We start from the raw sequence: 16,409 nt of genomic DNA on the forward strand, positions 1-16,409 counted from the left end.
AGAAATCAATAAAAATAACTATATTGGTCTTCTTGGGCTGACGTAACAAAATACCACAGACAGCGTGACTTAAAAGAAATTCTATTCTGGAAGCTAAGATCAAGGTACCAGCAAGACAGATTTCATTCTAAGGCCTCTTCTCTTAACTTGTAGGTGGCCACCACCTTGCTCTTGCTCCTATGACTTCTCTGTGTATACACAAGGACAGAGTGAGCTCTCTGGGTCACTTTCTCTAAGGATACTAATTCTATAAGATCAGGGCCCCATTATTATAACTTCATTTAATCTTAATTACCTCAATAAAAGGGCCTGTCTCCAAATACAGTCATATTAGAGCTTAGGGTTTCAGTATATGAATTTTGGAGGGACACAAACATTGTCCTCAACAATAAAGATATCCTTAAAAAAAAAAAATCCCTAAATGTTTGGAAAGCAAATAATATATGAGTTAAAGATAAAATTATAAGGAAAAATAGAAAACATCTTAGCTGAATGATACAGTAAAAAAATTTTACATTGTGGTACACAAAATTATTAATAAAAACTAAATAAATGAAGCTCTACCATGTCTTGGACCAGAAGTCTTAGTACTTATAAGATGCAATTCTCTATAAATCAAAATAGATTCTAATTTACTTTTTTATTGAAGTACAGCTGATTTATAATATTGTGCTAATTTCTGCTATAAAGTGACTCAGTGATACATATATATTTTTTTTTTCATATTCTTTTCCATTAAGGTTTATCACAGGATATTGAATACAGTTCCCTGTGCTACAGAGTAATACTTTGCTGTTTATCAATTCTATATTTAATAGTTTGCATCTGCTAATCCCAAACTCAATCTACCCCTCCCCAACCTGACCTCCCCGTTGGCAACCGCAAGTCTGTTCTCTATGTCTGTGAGCTTGTTTCCGTTTCATAGAACACTTTATTTGTGTTACGTTTGTTTCCACATATAAGGTGGCATCACATGGCATCTGTCAGGCTCCTTCTGACTTCACCAACTATGGAAATTTCTAGGTCCATCTGTGTTGCTGCAAATAACATCATTTCACAAAATAGTAAAATTTTCATGTAATCCCAATCAAAATCCCACCAGATATTTTTATAGAAATTGACAAGCTGGTTCTAAAATTTACATGGAAATTTATACTCTGGGTTTTTTTTTTTAATTTACATTGTTAAACTTCTATTTTATAATAGTCAAAACATTTTTGAAAAGGAACAAACAAAATTGGAAGGCACACTTTATTTTAAGGCTTACTAAAAAGCTACATTTGTCAACACAAGAGAAAAACAGGATAATGGAATCAATTTGAGACCAATGCTGGGCCCACATATAAATGCTCAACTTATCTGATACATTAATGTATTTCAATGGTGAAAGGATAATATTTTCAGTAAGTGTTGGGACAACTGTGTAGGAAATAGACAAAAAAAGGAACTTGCATGCTTAACCCCAAATACATGCAAAATACATTAATTTGAAATGAATCACAGAACTAAACATAAAAGCTAATCTATAACATTTTATTAGAAAACATAGAAGAAAATGTTCTTTACCTTGGGGTAGTTAAGATTTCTTAGACATTATACAAATAGTACCAACCATAGAGGAAAAAGGAAAAAGACCTGACAAACTGTTCTTAAAACTTAAAGCCTTCCACTCTTCAAAACACAAACCCCACTTCCCAAAACGAAAAGGCAAGTCAAACCAAAAGAAAATATCTACAGCACATAAACAGGACAAAGGACTTCTGTCCAAATATATAAAGAACTCTTACAATCTGATGAGAAGAAAACAAACAACACAATAAAGATGGGTAAACGGCTTGAGTTCTTTCCAGAATATATATGAAAGGGCAATAAATATATAAAAATATGCTCCATCATCATTTGCAACCAGGAGATACAAATAAAAACCATTCCACAACCCCTGTAATGACTAAGATGAAAAGGAAAGATAATATCAAATACTGGCAAGGATGTGAGATGATAACTGGAACTGTCATACATACCTGGTAGAAGCATAAAATAACACACATATTTTGAAAAACAGTTTGGCAATTTCTTTTAAAGCTAAACACACACCCTTAAAACCAGCAAACCCATTCTCAATTATTAGGTATTTAATCCAGACAAATTAAAATACATGTTTACACAAAGAGTTGCATGTGAATACTCATAGCAGATTTATTTTTAATAACCAAAATCCCAGAAACAACATAAATGTGAATTAATAAGTGAATGGATAATCATACTATGGTATATTGTGGCATACTTACACAATGAAATGTTTGTGTGCTGTGCTCAGTTGTGTCCAACTCTGCGACCCCGTGGACTGCAGCCTACCAGGCTCCCCTGTCCATGGAATTATACTGACAAGAGTACTGGAGTGGGTTGCCATTTCCTCCTCCAGGGCATCTTCCTGACCCAGGGATCAAACCCGCGTCTCTTGCATCTCTGGCATTGGCAGGCAGATTCTTTACCACTAAGCCACCTGGGAAGCCCCATGCAATGAAATACTGATAGTAATACCAAATAAATGTGTAAACGAGTGAAAGAAGCCTAAGTACACACTATATGATCCTATTTCTTGACATTCTATATTAGGCAAGTGATAGAAATCAGACGGGTGGTTTGTCTAGAGCATGCAGTGAGAGGGCCCACGGCAGGAACACACAGAGAATTTTCTCAAGTGATGAGTCATGATTATACATATGTATATTATTTGCCAAACTTCTTAGAACTTTATACTTAAAATGGATGTACTTTATGTCAATGATACCGCAATAAAATTGATTTAAAAATGAATCTGATAATTCTCAAGTGCAAAAATCCAAGTATTCTAAGCATCTAATATTTTAAAATTATATTTATTTGGCTGTGTTGGGTCTTAGTTGCAGCACGTGGGATCTTTGTTGCATCATGCAGAATCTTTTGTTGGAGCAGAGACTCTTCAGTTGTGGCATGCAGGCTCAACAGTTTTAACATGTGGGCTCAGGAGATTGCAGTGTGCTAGCTTAGTTGCTCTGCGGCATGTGGGATCTTGGTTCCTCAACCAGGGATTGAACCTGTGTCCCTGAACTGCAAGGCGAATTCTTAACCACTGGACCCCCAGGGAAATCTTTTCTTTTCAGTTGCTAAGTTGTGCCCCACTCTTAGCAATCCTCTATTACTGACTCACAATTAATCAATAATAAAAGAGAGCCCAAAGTTCCTCAAAGCATCAATTACTTGGTAACAACTGAGCAAAAAATGTGATTACATTCCCCTACTTCTCACACTTCTCCACAGAACAGACTATTACTTAGCACTAAAAAGAAATGGACTATTAAGCCATGAAAAAACATGGGGAACCTTAAATGCATGTTACTCAGTGAAAGACGCCAGTCTGGAAAGGCTACATACTGTATGATTTTCACTGTATGAAACTCTGGAAAGGCAAAACGATGGAGACAGAAAAGTGATCAGTGGTTACCAGGGTTGGGGGAAGAGAGGGCTGTATAGATGTAGCACAGATTTAACCCAGTGAAACACTCTGTATGATACTCCAAGGATGGACATAAGTCATTCTACACTTGTCCACTTCTGTAGAAGGTACAATACAAAGAGTGAACTCTAAAGAGAACCACTGGACTTTGGGTATTTACAATGTGTCAGTGTAGGTTCACCAATTGTAACAAACACTCTAGGAGGGATGTCAATAATGGGGAAGGCTATGCATATGTGGCTTCCCTTGTAGCTCAGTCAGTAAAGAATCTGCCTGCAATGCAGGAGACCTGGGTTCAATTCCTGGGTGGGGAAGATCCCCTGGAGAAGAAAATGGCCACCCACTCCAGTATTCTTGCCTGGAGAATCCCACAGACAGAGGAGCCTGACAGGATACATAGTCCATGGGGCCGTAAGAGTCGGACACGACTTAGTGACTAAACCACCGTGCATATGGGGGATATGGAAAATCTCTTTACCTTCTTCTCAATTTTGCTATGAAACAAAAATTGCTCTAAATAAGTAAAGTCTTAATTAAAAAAAAAAAAATTACCACCTCCCTGCTTTTTGCCCTTCTACATCTTAGTGTTCTATGTCTCCATGATTTTCAATGTCCTCTTCCTTTTGCCTCTGGAGAAGGAAATGGCAACCCATTCCAGCAGTCTTGCCTGGAGAATCCCATGGTCAGAGGAGGCTGGCAGGCTATAATCCACAGGGTTGCAAGAGCTGGACACCAATTAGCAACTAAACCACCACCTTCCTTTTGCCTAGAAACACACTTCACTGAAATAACTGGTTTAACTCTTTACTGCAATAATTAGTTCCAATGATGAATAAAGTTGCTATAAACATCCATGTGCAGGGGACTGGCTTTTGTTTATTTTTCTACATACTGTCCCATACAGTACCCAGTACACCTATGGACCTCAGTTGGTATTAAGTTTCTGTTAAACCATTGGAAATAATACTCAAGCCAGGAATTCCTAACATTTCTAATTCTGGGGAAATGCAGCAAGGTTAAAAATGTCTCTGTGAGCCTCTAGCAGGTTTTTTCAACACCTGGGGAAAAAAAAGGCACAAAGGAAGAGAAATACAGGAGGGAAAGCCCAATGTCCCTAAAATGCCTGTGAGACAGGTTACCCTACCTTTCCCAGATGACTCAGCTCTTACCCTGCTGCTGCTGCTGCTAAGTCATGTCAGTCGTGTCCGACTCTGTGCGGCCCCACAGACAGCAGCCCACCAGGCTCCCCTGTCCCTGGGATTCTCCAGCCAAGAACACTGGAGTGGGTTACCATTTCCTTCTCCCATGCATGAAAGTGAAAAGTGAAAGTGAAGTCGCTCAGGTGTGTCCGACTCTTCGAAACCCCATGGACTGCAGCCTCCTAGGCTCCTCCGTCCATGGGGTTTTCCAGGCAAGAGTACTAGAATGGGGTGCCATCGCCTTCTCCGAGCTCTTACCCTAGTGAAGTCTATTGTCTACACAGCAGCAGTAATGACAGGCACCATTAAATTAATTAAATGAGTTATTTTTGGCAAACTGCTTAGATAAGTACTTGATACAGAATCAACATCATTTGTAAAACAAAACAAAACAAAATCCCCATTTAATTCTTACAAAGATTCTGAGTGGGTACTATTAATACACTCATTTTCAAGAAATCAAGGTATAGAGATGTGAGGTAACTTGCCCAAGCACACGTAGCTAGCAATGCAGGCAAAAATGCTCTTAATCACTATGCTCAGCTACCCACTGCAATTATATTAAAATTCAGTTCTCTTTTGTATCCACAGTGCTGTGCACAGAAACCTGCCCTATAGTCACTGCTCAATATATGTGTAGACCGAAAGAAAGATTCAAGTAAGTGACTCAAGAGGTTAATAATGAGGCATCTTTCACTCAAAACTATTATATTCTCTGGAGAAACTCTGGTCCAAAGATGAGATATGTTACTTTTGTTACTTCTCCCAAAACAGAGTAACAAGTGTGCATGACAAACAAGGAGAGAATAAGGGAAAATCTTAAATCTCAAAGGAACAGAAAGATGGTATAGCAACAAAAAAATGTACTGTGCTCAGCTCAGTCCCTCTCCATCCTGGTGCCCCCTCTGATGGAAGCAACAAATATGGCCTACGTGAATGAAAAAAATATTGCCTACAACATCAGTAAACAAAGGTTGCTGCAGCCATCAAGCCATCACATTACAGCTGCCCCCGATGGTGAACCTTGAGCAAACTCAGGATTGAAACAGGATGCCTGTCATCAAGCAGTCAGCCACTGCTTGGCCATCTCCAATGAGGTACCCTGATGAGATTCAGGGCAAGATACAGGATGCTGGCCCTATAGAGCTCAGGTGCATATCAAAGGAATGACTTCAATGAGCCCAGACTTTTGCATCTTCCCATATACAGAAGGAAAGACCTGGTGGCTCAGACAGGTGGGGGGGGGGGGGGGGGAGGGAGGGTACGGACCCCACCTGCAAAGAAGACCTGGGTTCGAGCCACAAAGAAAAGCTCTAAATTCATTAATTTGAGATGTCTGGTTTTCTTAACAGTAATCTTTTGATGTTCTGACTACCTGGTCTTTGTTGCAAAAACTTCTGTATATCCTGGCTCCTCCCTTACCTCTTTGGAGCAGACTGAGAGCCACCTGAGAGGCTTTGCCCTGGCCTTAAGTCCTCAGTTCTATCTGCCAAATAAAACATAACTTTCAACTTCTAGGTTGTGCTTTTGTTTTTTTAGTCAATACCTACCAAAGATGTTTTAGGCAGTGCCTGTCAGGATATACATCAGGGCTTCTTTTCATTGCTCCTACACTTCTCTTTCAGATATACAGGGAAGCATTTGATCTACCTATTCCTGATCCTTTCATAATTTGGCTTCTCCAAACTGGCTCGCCTGTGGACTTGATGGTTTACTGCAACCAGATTACAACTAGTTATACTAATCATTGGTTTAATGTGTTCTCTTTGTTTCCTAATTGTTTGTGCTTTATGTCTCTCTGCTACACTTGACTTTGTTAATGTTACTGGTTGTGTTATTTACATTCTGCCTATTTTGTACGATTGTTGTCTCCTGCGTTACTCCAGGCTTCCAACAAAACTAATGATGTCTTGAGAGTTAAACATATATAACTCTACATAGAATAATTATAATAGTGCAACTCTAGTTCACTTTCATGAATTGGAGAAGGAAATGGCAACCCACTCCAGTGTTCTTGCCTGGAGAATCCCGGGGACGGGGGAGCCTGGTGGACTGCCGTCTCTGGGGTTGCACAGAGTCGGACACGACTGAAGCGACTTAGCAGCAGCAGGTACAGGAAGAAGCAACAAGGAAAAACATTTCTTGGATCATAATAAATTAGTAAGACAGGGGATCCAGAGAATTTTAAATTATCAACAGGGCCTAATCCAGAAATTAGCACCTTAAGTGGCATAGCAACAGAATCTTTGCCTGATCCAGGAATGAACCTTCCTAGGGAGGCTCATGGGACAAAAATTAGTCATGAAATGTTTCTCCCAAATGTTGGTCAAATTTATGACCAAGGGGAGAGATTGTAGATGAAAAAGGTTGCCTGCCACTTTGGTAAACAAAGGATGTCGCAGCCATCAAGCCATCATATTACAGCTGCTCTTGACAGTGAGCCCTGAGGGAACTCAGGAGGGAGACAGACTGACCCACTGGCAAGCCATCAACCACTGCAGCCACCCCCAACGGTGCACCCCAAGAGGACTCAGAATGGGAAAGAACAGAATATTGGCCCTACATACCTAAGGTGTGTATCAAAGGAATAATTTCAATGAACCCCGACTCACATCTTCCCATACACAGAAAAGCCTTAAATTCCCTAACTTGAGATACCTACTTTTCTTTCATTAACAGCAATCTTTTGATGTTCTGACTCCCTGGCCTTTGTTGCAAAAACCTCTATAATATTCTGGCTCCTCCTTTACCTCTTTGGAGCACTCCCTCAGAGCTCTTTGAATAGCTGTCTTGTGGGCCTGAAGTCCCCAGGAAGACTGCCAGATAAAACATAACTCTCAATGTTCAGATTATGCATTTTTTTTCAGTCACCAGCATCTTTATTCTCTCACTCCACGATAAGCCCTTGTGCAAGAACTGAATGCATATGCCTGGTCTCTACTAGATCATGTCTCTTACTTAAGTGGCAGAGTTAAGAATTGGATGTAGGTCTGTGCGATGCAGAAGATGCAGGAGATGCCATGGGTTCGATCCCTGGGTCGGGAAGGTCCCCTGGAGGAGGGCATGGTAACCCACTCCAGTATTCTTGCCTTGGAGAATCCCATGGACAGAGGAGCCCGGCAGGCTACAGTCCACAGGTTCGCACAGAATCGGACACAACTGATGCGACTGTGTGACTTAAGCACAACTGAAGCATGGTGTGTGACTTAAGCATCCAGGCTCGGAACCAGTCTAGAAAGATCACAGAGTCCTGTGAGAGCAAAGGGAGAAAAAAAGATTGTGTTTATTTCTATATTTGCTCCTTACTTCTCTCTCTTCCCTCAACTTCAGTCTGAGCTCTTCTGATTCAAAGGATATGTATTTCATTTCCTGTTTTCCTAATGCCTTGCCTGGCACATGCCAAAGAGTAGTCAGCAGATGTTCATGAAATGACTAGGCAAACTGATGAATATCAAAAATTATAATAGAATGCTATTACATAAAGATAACTAGTAACATGGTCTATTTCAGCTTTCAAACAGTCATAAACAAGGTTCTCCACTAAACACAATTTAAGAGAGAAGAATGAATTTGGTCATAACACAATGTAATGGGTAGGAAACTGACTAAGATTCCAGAAACAAGGAGATGGAATATGTGGGAAAACACATACAGTGAGAAAAGTATATGCTATAAAAACTGTATCTCTAAAGACTGCTTCAAAGATCAACCTTATTAAGAATTTTTAAGACAGAATAAAAAAAAAGTTGGTAGATGCTCGACTAGAGACACATTTTGTGAAGCCACGTGACTGGGCAGCACAGCAGCCTAGTAAATGCAGCTACTATACTAGGAGGTAGTATGTGGAGCACTGGGATCAACAGATCTGGGTTAAATTCTGGGCTTTTGAAACTAGTAAATGCAGCTACTATACTAGGAGGTAGTATGTGGAGCACTGGGATCAACAGATCTGGGTTAAATTCTGGGCTTTTGAAACTTACTGACTTTAGAACTTGGGCAAATGCTTAACCTCTCTGAGAGACAATTTTCTCATCTAATAATGTGGATTAATCACCACTCGTGGTGGTTTTGAAGAAAAAAATGTATATACGTACGTGTGTGTATGAAATAATTAGCATACTGCCAGAAAGATAATATGGAATTCCTTAATTATTCATGATTAAAACTGTTCCATCTCATTATCCTCTGCAATTCCCTTAAAGAAAGTAGAAAAATAGAAATTCTGCTCCCTTTTTAAAGATGGTAATCAGGAGCAACTTGTTGAAACTTATTGAGAACTCAGTCCTGAGCAAGGAATCCTAATATCCAACAGGAAGTTAAAAAAATCTAGATTAAATTCATTGTCATACTTCTTAGAGTAACTGAGTCTTTCCAACATTAAGAACTCAATTTGATAAAGGAAAAAGCGGGAGGCTTTGAGACTATAATCAAGCTGGATTTCCACAGAAGGAAAAGAGCGTTCCGTAAAGGACAAAAAGTGGACTCTTCAAATCTTTAAAGGCATTTGAAATTTCAATTGGTTCTTTAGACCACTTCCTGTTAGTTACAAATGGCAGGACTCATGAAACAACACATGGAACGGGCCAAAGAATCATGAACTCTTAGAGGAGGACGAAACTTCCAGTCATCCAACCTAAGACTCTGCTTACAAGGCTGAGGAAGAAGCCATAGGATAGTTGCTGAGCTACGTATCAAGCTTCTTTTTGCCTCACCAGATACTCACTTCATTGTCATGATTTTTCCAAGATTTTCTTCCCTGTGCAGTAAGCAGGACCATACAGAACAGGTGCATTTGCCTTGCAAAATGGGCCCAAACACTGGAATTACCCAAGACCCTTGTCCCTGACAGAACACTCACACACAAAAACAAAAGTATATACATTCTTGCAATTACTTGATTAAATTATCAGGTCCCTGCAAAGGAAGCTGTACTGAAACAAAGAGTGACAATACTTCCTACACACAGAAATGCATACTTGGAACTAGAGGCTTTTCCTAGTTTGCTACTTCGGGACTACCCAAAAAGAGAAAAGACTGCTACTTTGGGACTACCCAAATTACTGGAAGCTTCTAGGCGTGATAACTGACTTATTCCCTATATATCTTAATGATGACACAGTGAGGAAAAGTGGAGTGAGACTGTGAGACTTCTTGGGAACACCACATAGCAGGTAACTAGCAATGGCAGGTGATAAACAGAAACTTGAAACCTTGTTAAATGAACCAACCAAACTTCAAAAGTCAGCGGCTCTACTCGTCTAAATTTTTTAAAGTTTATAAACTTTTATGGGTAAAATGTGAAAATGCTTAGAAAAAATTAAAAGTCACTAGGTGAATAAATGCACACACAAAACAGAAATTAACTCTGAGGTGAGATATATTAGCTAAAAAAATTATTACTAATCATTCCTTTGATGCTTTTCCTAATTCCAGTAATTCAGAAAAATGGTTATATTAGGAATTTCAGGTCTGCAAGATCAATAGGATCAGAAAAATTTCAGTGAATGGTCAGCTGAACATCAGCAACACTGTTATGTAACTACCAAAAAAGGTGAAGTGATATTACACTAAACTTTAAAAATATTTAGTGACTGAAATAAGCAAGAGAATATCAGAGTGCTGCTCTGCTCCAGTCAGGTGATTCTGAAAATCCTGCAGACACTACACTGATGGAACTATGTCAGAACAGGTTAAATTCTTAAACAGGAAACAAAACACAAGAGAACTAACGTAACAACTAGGGATAGTTAGGCTTAGAGGGAAGAGACAAAACAGGAATACAACCAGCTGCCTTTAAATACTTGCAACTACCATTGTTTCAATTGGCCCTAGGAGAACAAGTACCAATGGATGAAAAGAACTGAAAAACAGATTTTGGTTTAACAATAATTTTCTATGTTAGTCTCAAAGGTCAGTAACCATTAATAGGAAGAGAAGGAGAAACTTAAGTAAGAGAAGTATACCTAAGAGATTTGGGCATACTGAATGAGTCTTTGACAAACGTTTAGGAGCTCCTATGAAGCATGGCATTTAACCATGCAGATTGGCAATAAGTTACACTGTCATTAAGCTGATTTCTAATTTTTTATAACAAGAAAAAAGACAAAGATGATTCTGGGCCATATTTTATGAAAAATAATCTATAAGTTGTAATCAAGCTACTAAAAAATTTCAGATGAGAAAAGATGGACTGATTTAGGTAGTAGTGATGGCAACAGACAGGTGTGTATGGCTTACAAAAACATCTCAGATAGAGTGCCTGGTACTTGATGAGCTGTTGGAGACTTGAAATAACAGTATGTAGCAAGACTTAGTGTGTTAATCTATTCATTTATTTCCTAACAATAAAAACAAGAGTAATGAACACACAGTAATTTACCACACAATGTTCTAAATATTTTACAGATTAACTGATTTCATTCTCACACCCCTTAGAAATGTACTCTACTATGCACACTTTACAAATGACAAATTAAAGCTTATATCAGTTAAGTTAGGTAATGAGTATCAAAGAACTAGTAAGAGGTTAAATAAACCCAAAGCTTAAGCTCTTAAAGCACTAGACAGCTATAAAGGAAAGGCAACAAAAGCCAACGTGGGCAGCAATGTTAAGAGCCTAGTGGAGTCAAGAGCATCAGGAGATAAGAGGACTATAGGTGAAAATGAAGATTTGGTAGTATCAGAATCACATGACAGGTTTGTTGTGAGGAAAAGAGGAAAAAGCCCAAACAAACAATTGCACTGAATCCAAATTCAGAGAGATGGGTTCTAGGAATTAACTTTTTTTTTAAAAAAAAAAAAAAAGAAAAACCAAACAAAGTTGGATAATTTTGAAGCGAAACCAGCTTTGGGAACATTTGTAGTGGATCTCTACGGTCTCTTTCTGTTTCAACATTCTAGTTACACCTCTGAATGAATTTTCCAGAAATGAAAGGCGGGAGGGAGGAATACCAGCACGGAGAAAACGGATATGCAATTACAGTCCACACCGTTTATGCTCCCATTTTCACTAAACGGTCTCTCAGAAATAGGGACAGAGCCGACAAATGGAAGGAGGGGTGTGGTGTTCATCAGTGCTGGCTAAAAAAACAGGCTTCCCCACCCCCACCCCCACCTCCCAGAATTTTCCAGTACCATTACCAGAAAGAAACCCCTCCTGACTATAAAAACAGGTGGTCACGACAGGGAAACCTGGCGTGCTGCAGTCCACGGGGTCGCAAAGAGTCGGACACGACTGAGCGACTCAACCAACAACCGACTGCAAAGTAGGTGGACTCCTCAGATCCTCTCGGGCTAACGCCGGATGTCAAGACAAGTCATCCGTTTGCTCACAAACGCTTGAGGAAACCTCTTGGTTGCGGGCCGTCTTGTCGGGGCCAAAAGAATCCGGCTCCGCAAAAGAGGTGTTCGCTCTGCATACAGCCTCAAGAACTCTACTCTCAAGCGATGATTAGTTCTGCACATACCTGACGGTCCTCTGGTGAGATTGATCTCTTCCTCGGTAATCAAGTAATCCACTCTTCCGTTCATATTTTAATCTCTGGCTTCCCGACCGGGGTCAGCGAGGATCGGTGCAGGTTGAAGGTGAGAAGCACTACCGGCAGCAGCCACAACACCGCACTTTCGGTTTCAGCAGCCGCGAACCGGAAAAGGAAGCCGGATGAGGGGCGAGCGCCAGGAATGCCGGGAGTCGTGGTCCTGGCTGCCGCCCGGCACGAACTCTGACCTAGTCCTCAAATCAAACTACGAGGTGAGCAAGGAGCGCGTTTCTGTCATGATTTTACCATTCTAGACGGATTCGGGGCGGGGCGGGCTGGCTAGGAAAGCTAAGAGACATAAAATGGTTGCTCACTTCAGTTCAGTCGCTCAGTCGGGTCCGACTCTTTGCGACCCTAACGGACTGCAACCCGCCAGGCCTCCAGGTCCGTCACGGACTCCCGGGAGTTTACTCAGACTCGTGTCCATTGACTCAGTGATGCCATCCAACCATCTCATCCTCTGTCGTCCCCTTCTCCTCCCGCCTTCAGTCTTTCCCAGCATCAGAGTCTTTTCAAATGAGTCAGCTCTTCGCATCAGGTGGCCAAAGTATTGGAGTTTCAGCTTCAACATCACTCCTTCCGATGAATATTCAGGACTGATTTCCTTTAGGATGGACTGGTTGGATCTCCTTGCAGTCCAAGGGACTCTCAAGAGTCTTCTCCAACACCACAGTTCAAAAGCATCGATTCTTTGGCGCTCAGCCTTCTTTATAGTCCAACTCTCACATCCATACATCAGTTCAGTTTAGTCGCTCAATCGTGTCCGACTCTTTGCGACCCCATGAATCGTAGCACACCAGGCCTCCCTGTCCATCACCATCTCCCGGAGTTCACTCAGACTCACATCCATCGTCCGTGATACCATCCAGCCATCTCATCCTCGGTCATCCCCTTCTCCTCCTGCCCTCAATCCCTCCCAGCATCAGAGTCTTTTCCAATGACTCAACTCTTTGCATGAGGTGGCCAAAGTATTGGAGCTTCAGCTTTAGCATCATTCCTTCCAAAGAAATCCCAGGGTTGATCTCCTTCAGAATGGACTGGTTGGATCTCCTTGCAGTCCAAGGGACTCTCAAGAGTCTTCTCCAACACCACAGTTCAAAAGCATCAATTCTTCGGCACTCAGCCTTCTTCACCGTCCAACTCTCACATCCATACATGACCACAGGAAAAACCATAGCCTTGACTAGACGGACCTTAGCAAAGTAATGTCTCTGCTTTTGAATATGCTATCTAGGTTGCTCATAACTTTTCTTCCAAGGAGTAAGCGTCTTTTAATTTCATGGCTGCAATAACCATCTGCAGTGATTTTGGAGCCCCCCAAAATAAAGTCTGACACTGTTTCCACTGTTTCCCCGTCTATTTCCCATGAAGTGATGGGACAGGATGCCATGATCTTCGTTTTCTGAATGTTGAGCTTTAAGCCAACTTTTTCACTCTCCTCTTTCACTTTCATCAAGAGGCTTTTTAGCTCCTCTTCACTTTCTGCCATAAGGGTGGTGTCATCTGCATATCTGAGGTGATTGATATTTCTCCCGGCAATCTTGATTCCAGCTTGTGTTTCTTCCAGCCCAGCGTTTCTCATGATGTACTCTGCATAGAAGTTAAATAAGCAGGGTAACAATATACAGCCTTGACATACTCCTTTTCCTATTTGGAACCAGTCTGTTGTTCCATGTCCAGTTCTAACTCTTGCTTCCTGACCTGCATACAGATTTCTCAAGAGGCAGGTCAGGTGGTCTGGTATTCATTCCCATCTCTTTCAGAATTTTCCAGTTTCTTGTGATCCACACAGTCAAAGGCTTTGGCATAGTCAATAAAGCAGAAATAGATGTTTTTCTGGAACTCTCTTGCTTTTTCCATGATCCAGCGGATGTTGGCAATTTGATCTCTGGTTCCTCTGCCTTTTCTAAAACCAGCTTGAACATCAGGAAGTTCACGGTTCACGTATTGCTGAAGCCTGGCTTGGAGAGTTTTGAGCATTACTTTACTAGCATGTGAGATGAGTGCAGTTGTGTGTTAGTTTGAGCATTCTTTGGCATTGCCTTTCTTTGGGATTGGAATGAAAACTGACCTTTTCCTGTCCTGTGGCCACTGCTGAGTTTTCCCAATTTGCTGGCATATTGAGTGCAGCACTTTCACAGCATCATCTTTCAGGATTTGAAACAGCTCAACTGGAATTCCATCACCTCCACTAGCTTTTTGCTCATAGTGATGCTTTCTAAGGCCCACTTGACTTCACATTCCAAGATGTCTGGCTCTAGACTAGTGATCACATCATCATGATCATCTGGGAAAAACCATAGCCTTGACTAGACAGACCTTTGTTGGCAAAGTAATGTCTCTGCTTTTAAATATGCTGCCTAGGTTGGTCATAGCTTTTCTTCTAAGGAGCAAGCGTCTTTTAATTTCACAGCTGCAGTCACCATCTACAGTGATTTTGGAGCCACCCCAAAATAAAGTCTGACACTGTTTCCATTCTTTCCCCATCTATTTCCCATGAAGTGATAGGACCAGACACCATGACCTTGGTTTTTGAATAATGAATTTTAAGCCAGTTTTTTATTCTCCTCTTTCACTTTCATCAAGAGGCTCTTTAGTTCCTCTTCACTTTCTGCCATAAGGGTGGTGTCATCTGCATATTTGAGGTTATTGATATTTCTCCCAGCAATCTTAATTCCAGCTTATGCTTCATCCAGCCTGGCATTTTACATGATGTACTCTGCATATAAGTTAAATAAGCAGGGTGACAATATACAGCCTTGACCTACCCTTTTCCCAATTTGGAACCAGTCTGTTGTTCCATGTCCAGTTCTGTTGCTTCCTGACCTGCATATAGGTTTCTCAAGAGGCAGGTCAGGTGGTCTGTATTCCCATCTCTTTCAGAATTTTCCACAGTTTGCTGTGATCCACACAATCAAAGGCTTTGGTTTAGTCAACAAAGCAGAAGTAGATATTTTTTCTCAAATTCTCTTGCTTTTTCTATGATCCAGTGAATGTTGACAACTTGATCTCTGGTTCTTCTGCCTTTTCTAAATCCAACTTGAACATCTGGAAGTTCACAATTCACGTACTGTTGAAGCCTGGCTTGGAGAATTTTGAGCATTACTTTGCTAGGGTGAGAGATGAGTGCAATTGTGCAGTAGTTTGAACATTCTTTGGCATTGTCTTTCTTTGGGATTGGAATGAAAACTGACCTTTTCCAGTCCTGTGGCCACTGCTGAGTTTTCCAAATTTGCTGGCATATTGAGTGCAGCACTTTCACAGCATCATCTTTTAGGATATGAAATAGCTGACCTGGAATTTCATCACCTCCACTAGCTTTGTTTATAGTGATGCTTCCTAAGGCCCACTTGACCTTGCAGTCCAGGATGTCTGGCTGTAGGTGAGTGATCACACCATGGTGGTTATCTGGGTCATTGAGATCTTTTTTTGTATAGTTCTTCTATGTATTTTTGCCACCTTATCTTAATATCTTCCTCTTCTGTTAGGTTCATACCATTTCTGTCCTTTATTATGCCCATCTTTCCATGAAATATTCCCTTAGTATTTCTAGTATTCTTGAAGAGATCTCTAGTCTTGCCCATTCTACCTGATAAGAGGCTCATTTAGCCTTTTAAAGACTTGCATACATGTAAGAGAGACAGAAGAAAGATTTTAATTACAAGTTTGTTCAAGAAAATTCTCTATGGAAGGGGAGAGGGGTAAAGGTTTCTCCCTGTTGGTAAGAGGGAAGATTCAACCTTTTTTTTTTTTCTTTTAAGTCACTACAATAAGACCAGTAAACAGAGTAGTTTCAGGTTTGATTATTAATCTGAATTGGAATGCCTTAATTGGAATTGCACTTTTCATTCTTCCACCAATCCCAGTGGCTTAACTTCAGGTTGTTTCTCAAAGCAGAAGCTACTGTGTTTATCAAACAAAACAAGAAAGAGGCAGATTCAGCAGGAAGGCCTTTTATTTGCCAGTCTTGAGAGAAGTTAATATGGAGTAGTGGAAAGAACACAGGAGGTGATGTTAGAAGTCTTGGTCTCAAGTTTCAGCTCCATCTTCTTCCAGTTGTCTGGCTTTGATCAGATAACTTAATATCTCCCAGTTATGTTTTCCCCATCTTAAAAAGGGCAAAATAACAGATCTTTAAAATGTTTTTGAAAAAAGTAAATGAGATGAAAATTTTTA

General features: G+C 40.5%; 2 protein-coding genes across 4 annotated transcripts in view; one reads left to right on the forward strand and one right to left on the reverse strand.

The window, feature by feature from the left end:
* Positions 1-12,329, reverse strand: part of SYNJ2BP (synaptojanin 2 binding protein) — a 37,243-nt gene extending 24,914 nt beyond the window's left edge. For all 3 annotated transcript variants that reach the window (XM_042252700.2, XM_042252701.1, XM_060418227.1), the window contains exon 1: positions 12,162-12,329. In XM_042252700.2, coding sequence (XP_042108634.1) covers positions 12,162-12,225 — 64 coding nt within the window. In that variant the 5' untranslated portion in view covers positions 12,226-12,329. The remainder of the gene's footprint in view (positions 1-12,161) is intronic.
* A 24-nt stretch (positions 12,330-12,353) lies between these two features.
* LOC101121607 (cytochrome c oxidase assembly protein COX16 homolog, mitochondrial) overlaps positions 12,354-16,409 on the forward strand; it is a 47,819-nt gene continuing 43,763 nt past the window's right edge. The window contains exon 1 of the mRNA XM_012181940.4: positions 12,354-12,445. Coding sequence (XP_012037330.1) covers positions 12,356-12,445 — 90 coding nt within the window. The 5' untranslated portion in view covers positions 12,354-12,355. The remainder of the gene's footprint in view (positions 12,446-16,409) is intronic.

The sequence above is a fragment of the Ovis aries genome, chromosome 7 (assembly GCF_016772045.2).
Source record: "Ovis aries strain OAR_USU_Benz2616 breed Rambouillet chromosome 7, ARS-UI_Ramb_v3.0, whole genome shotgun sequence".
Classification (NCBI taxonomy): Eukaryota; Metazoa; Chordata; class Mammalia; order Artiodactyla; family Bovidae; genus Ovis; species Ovis aries.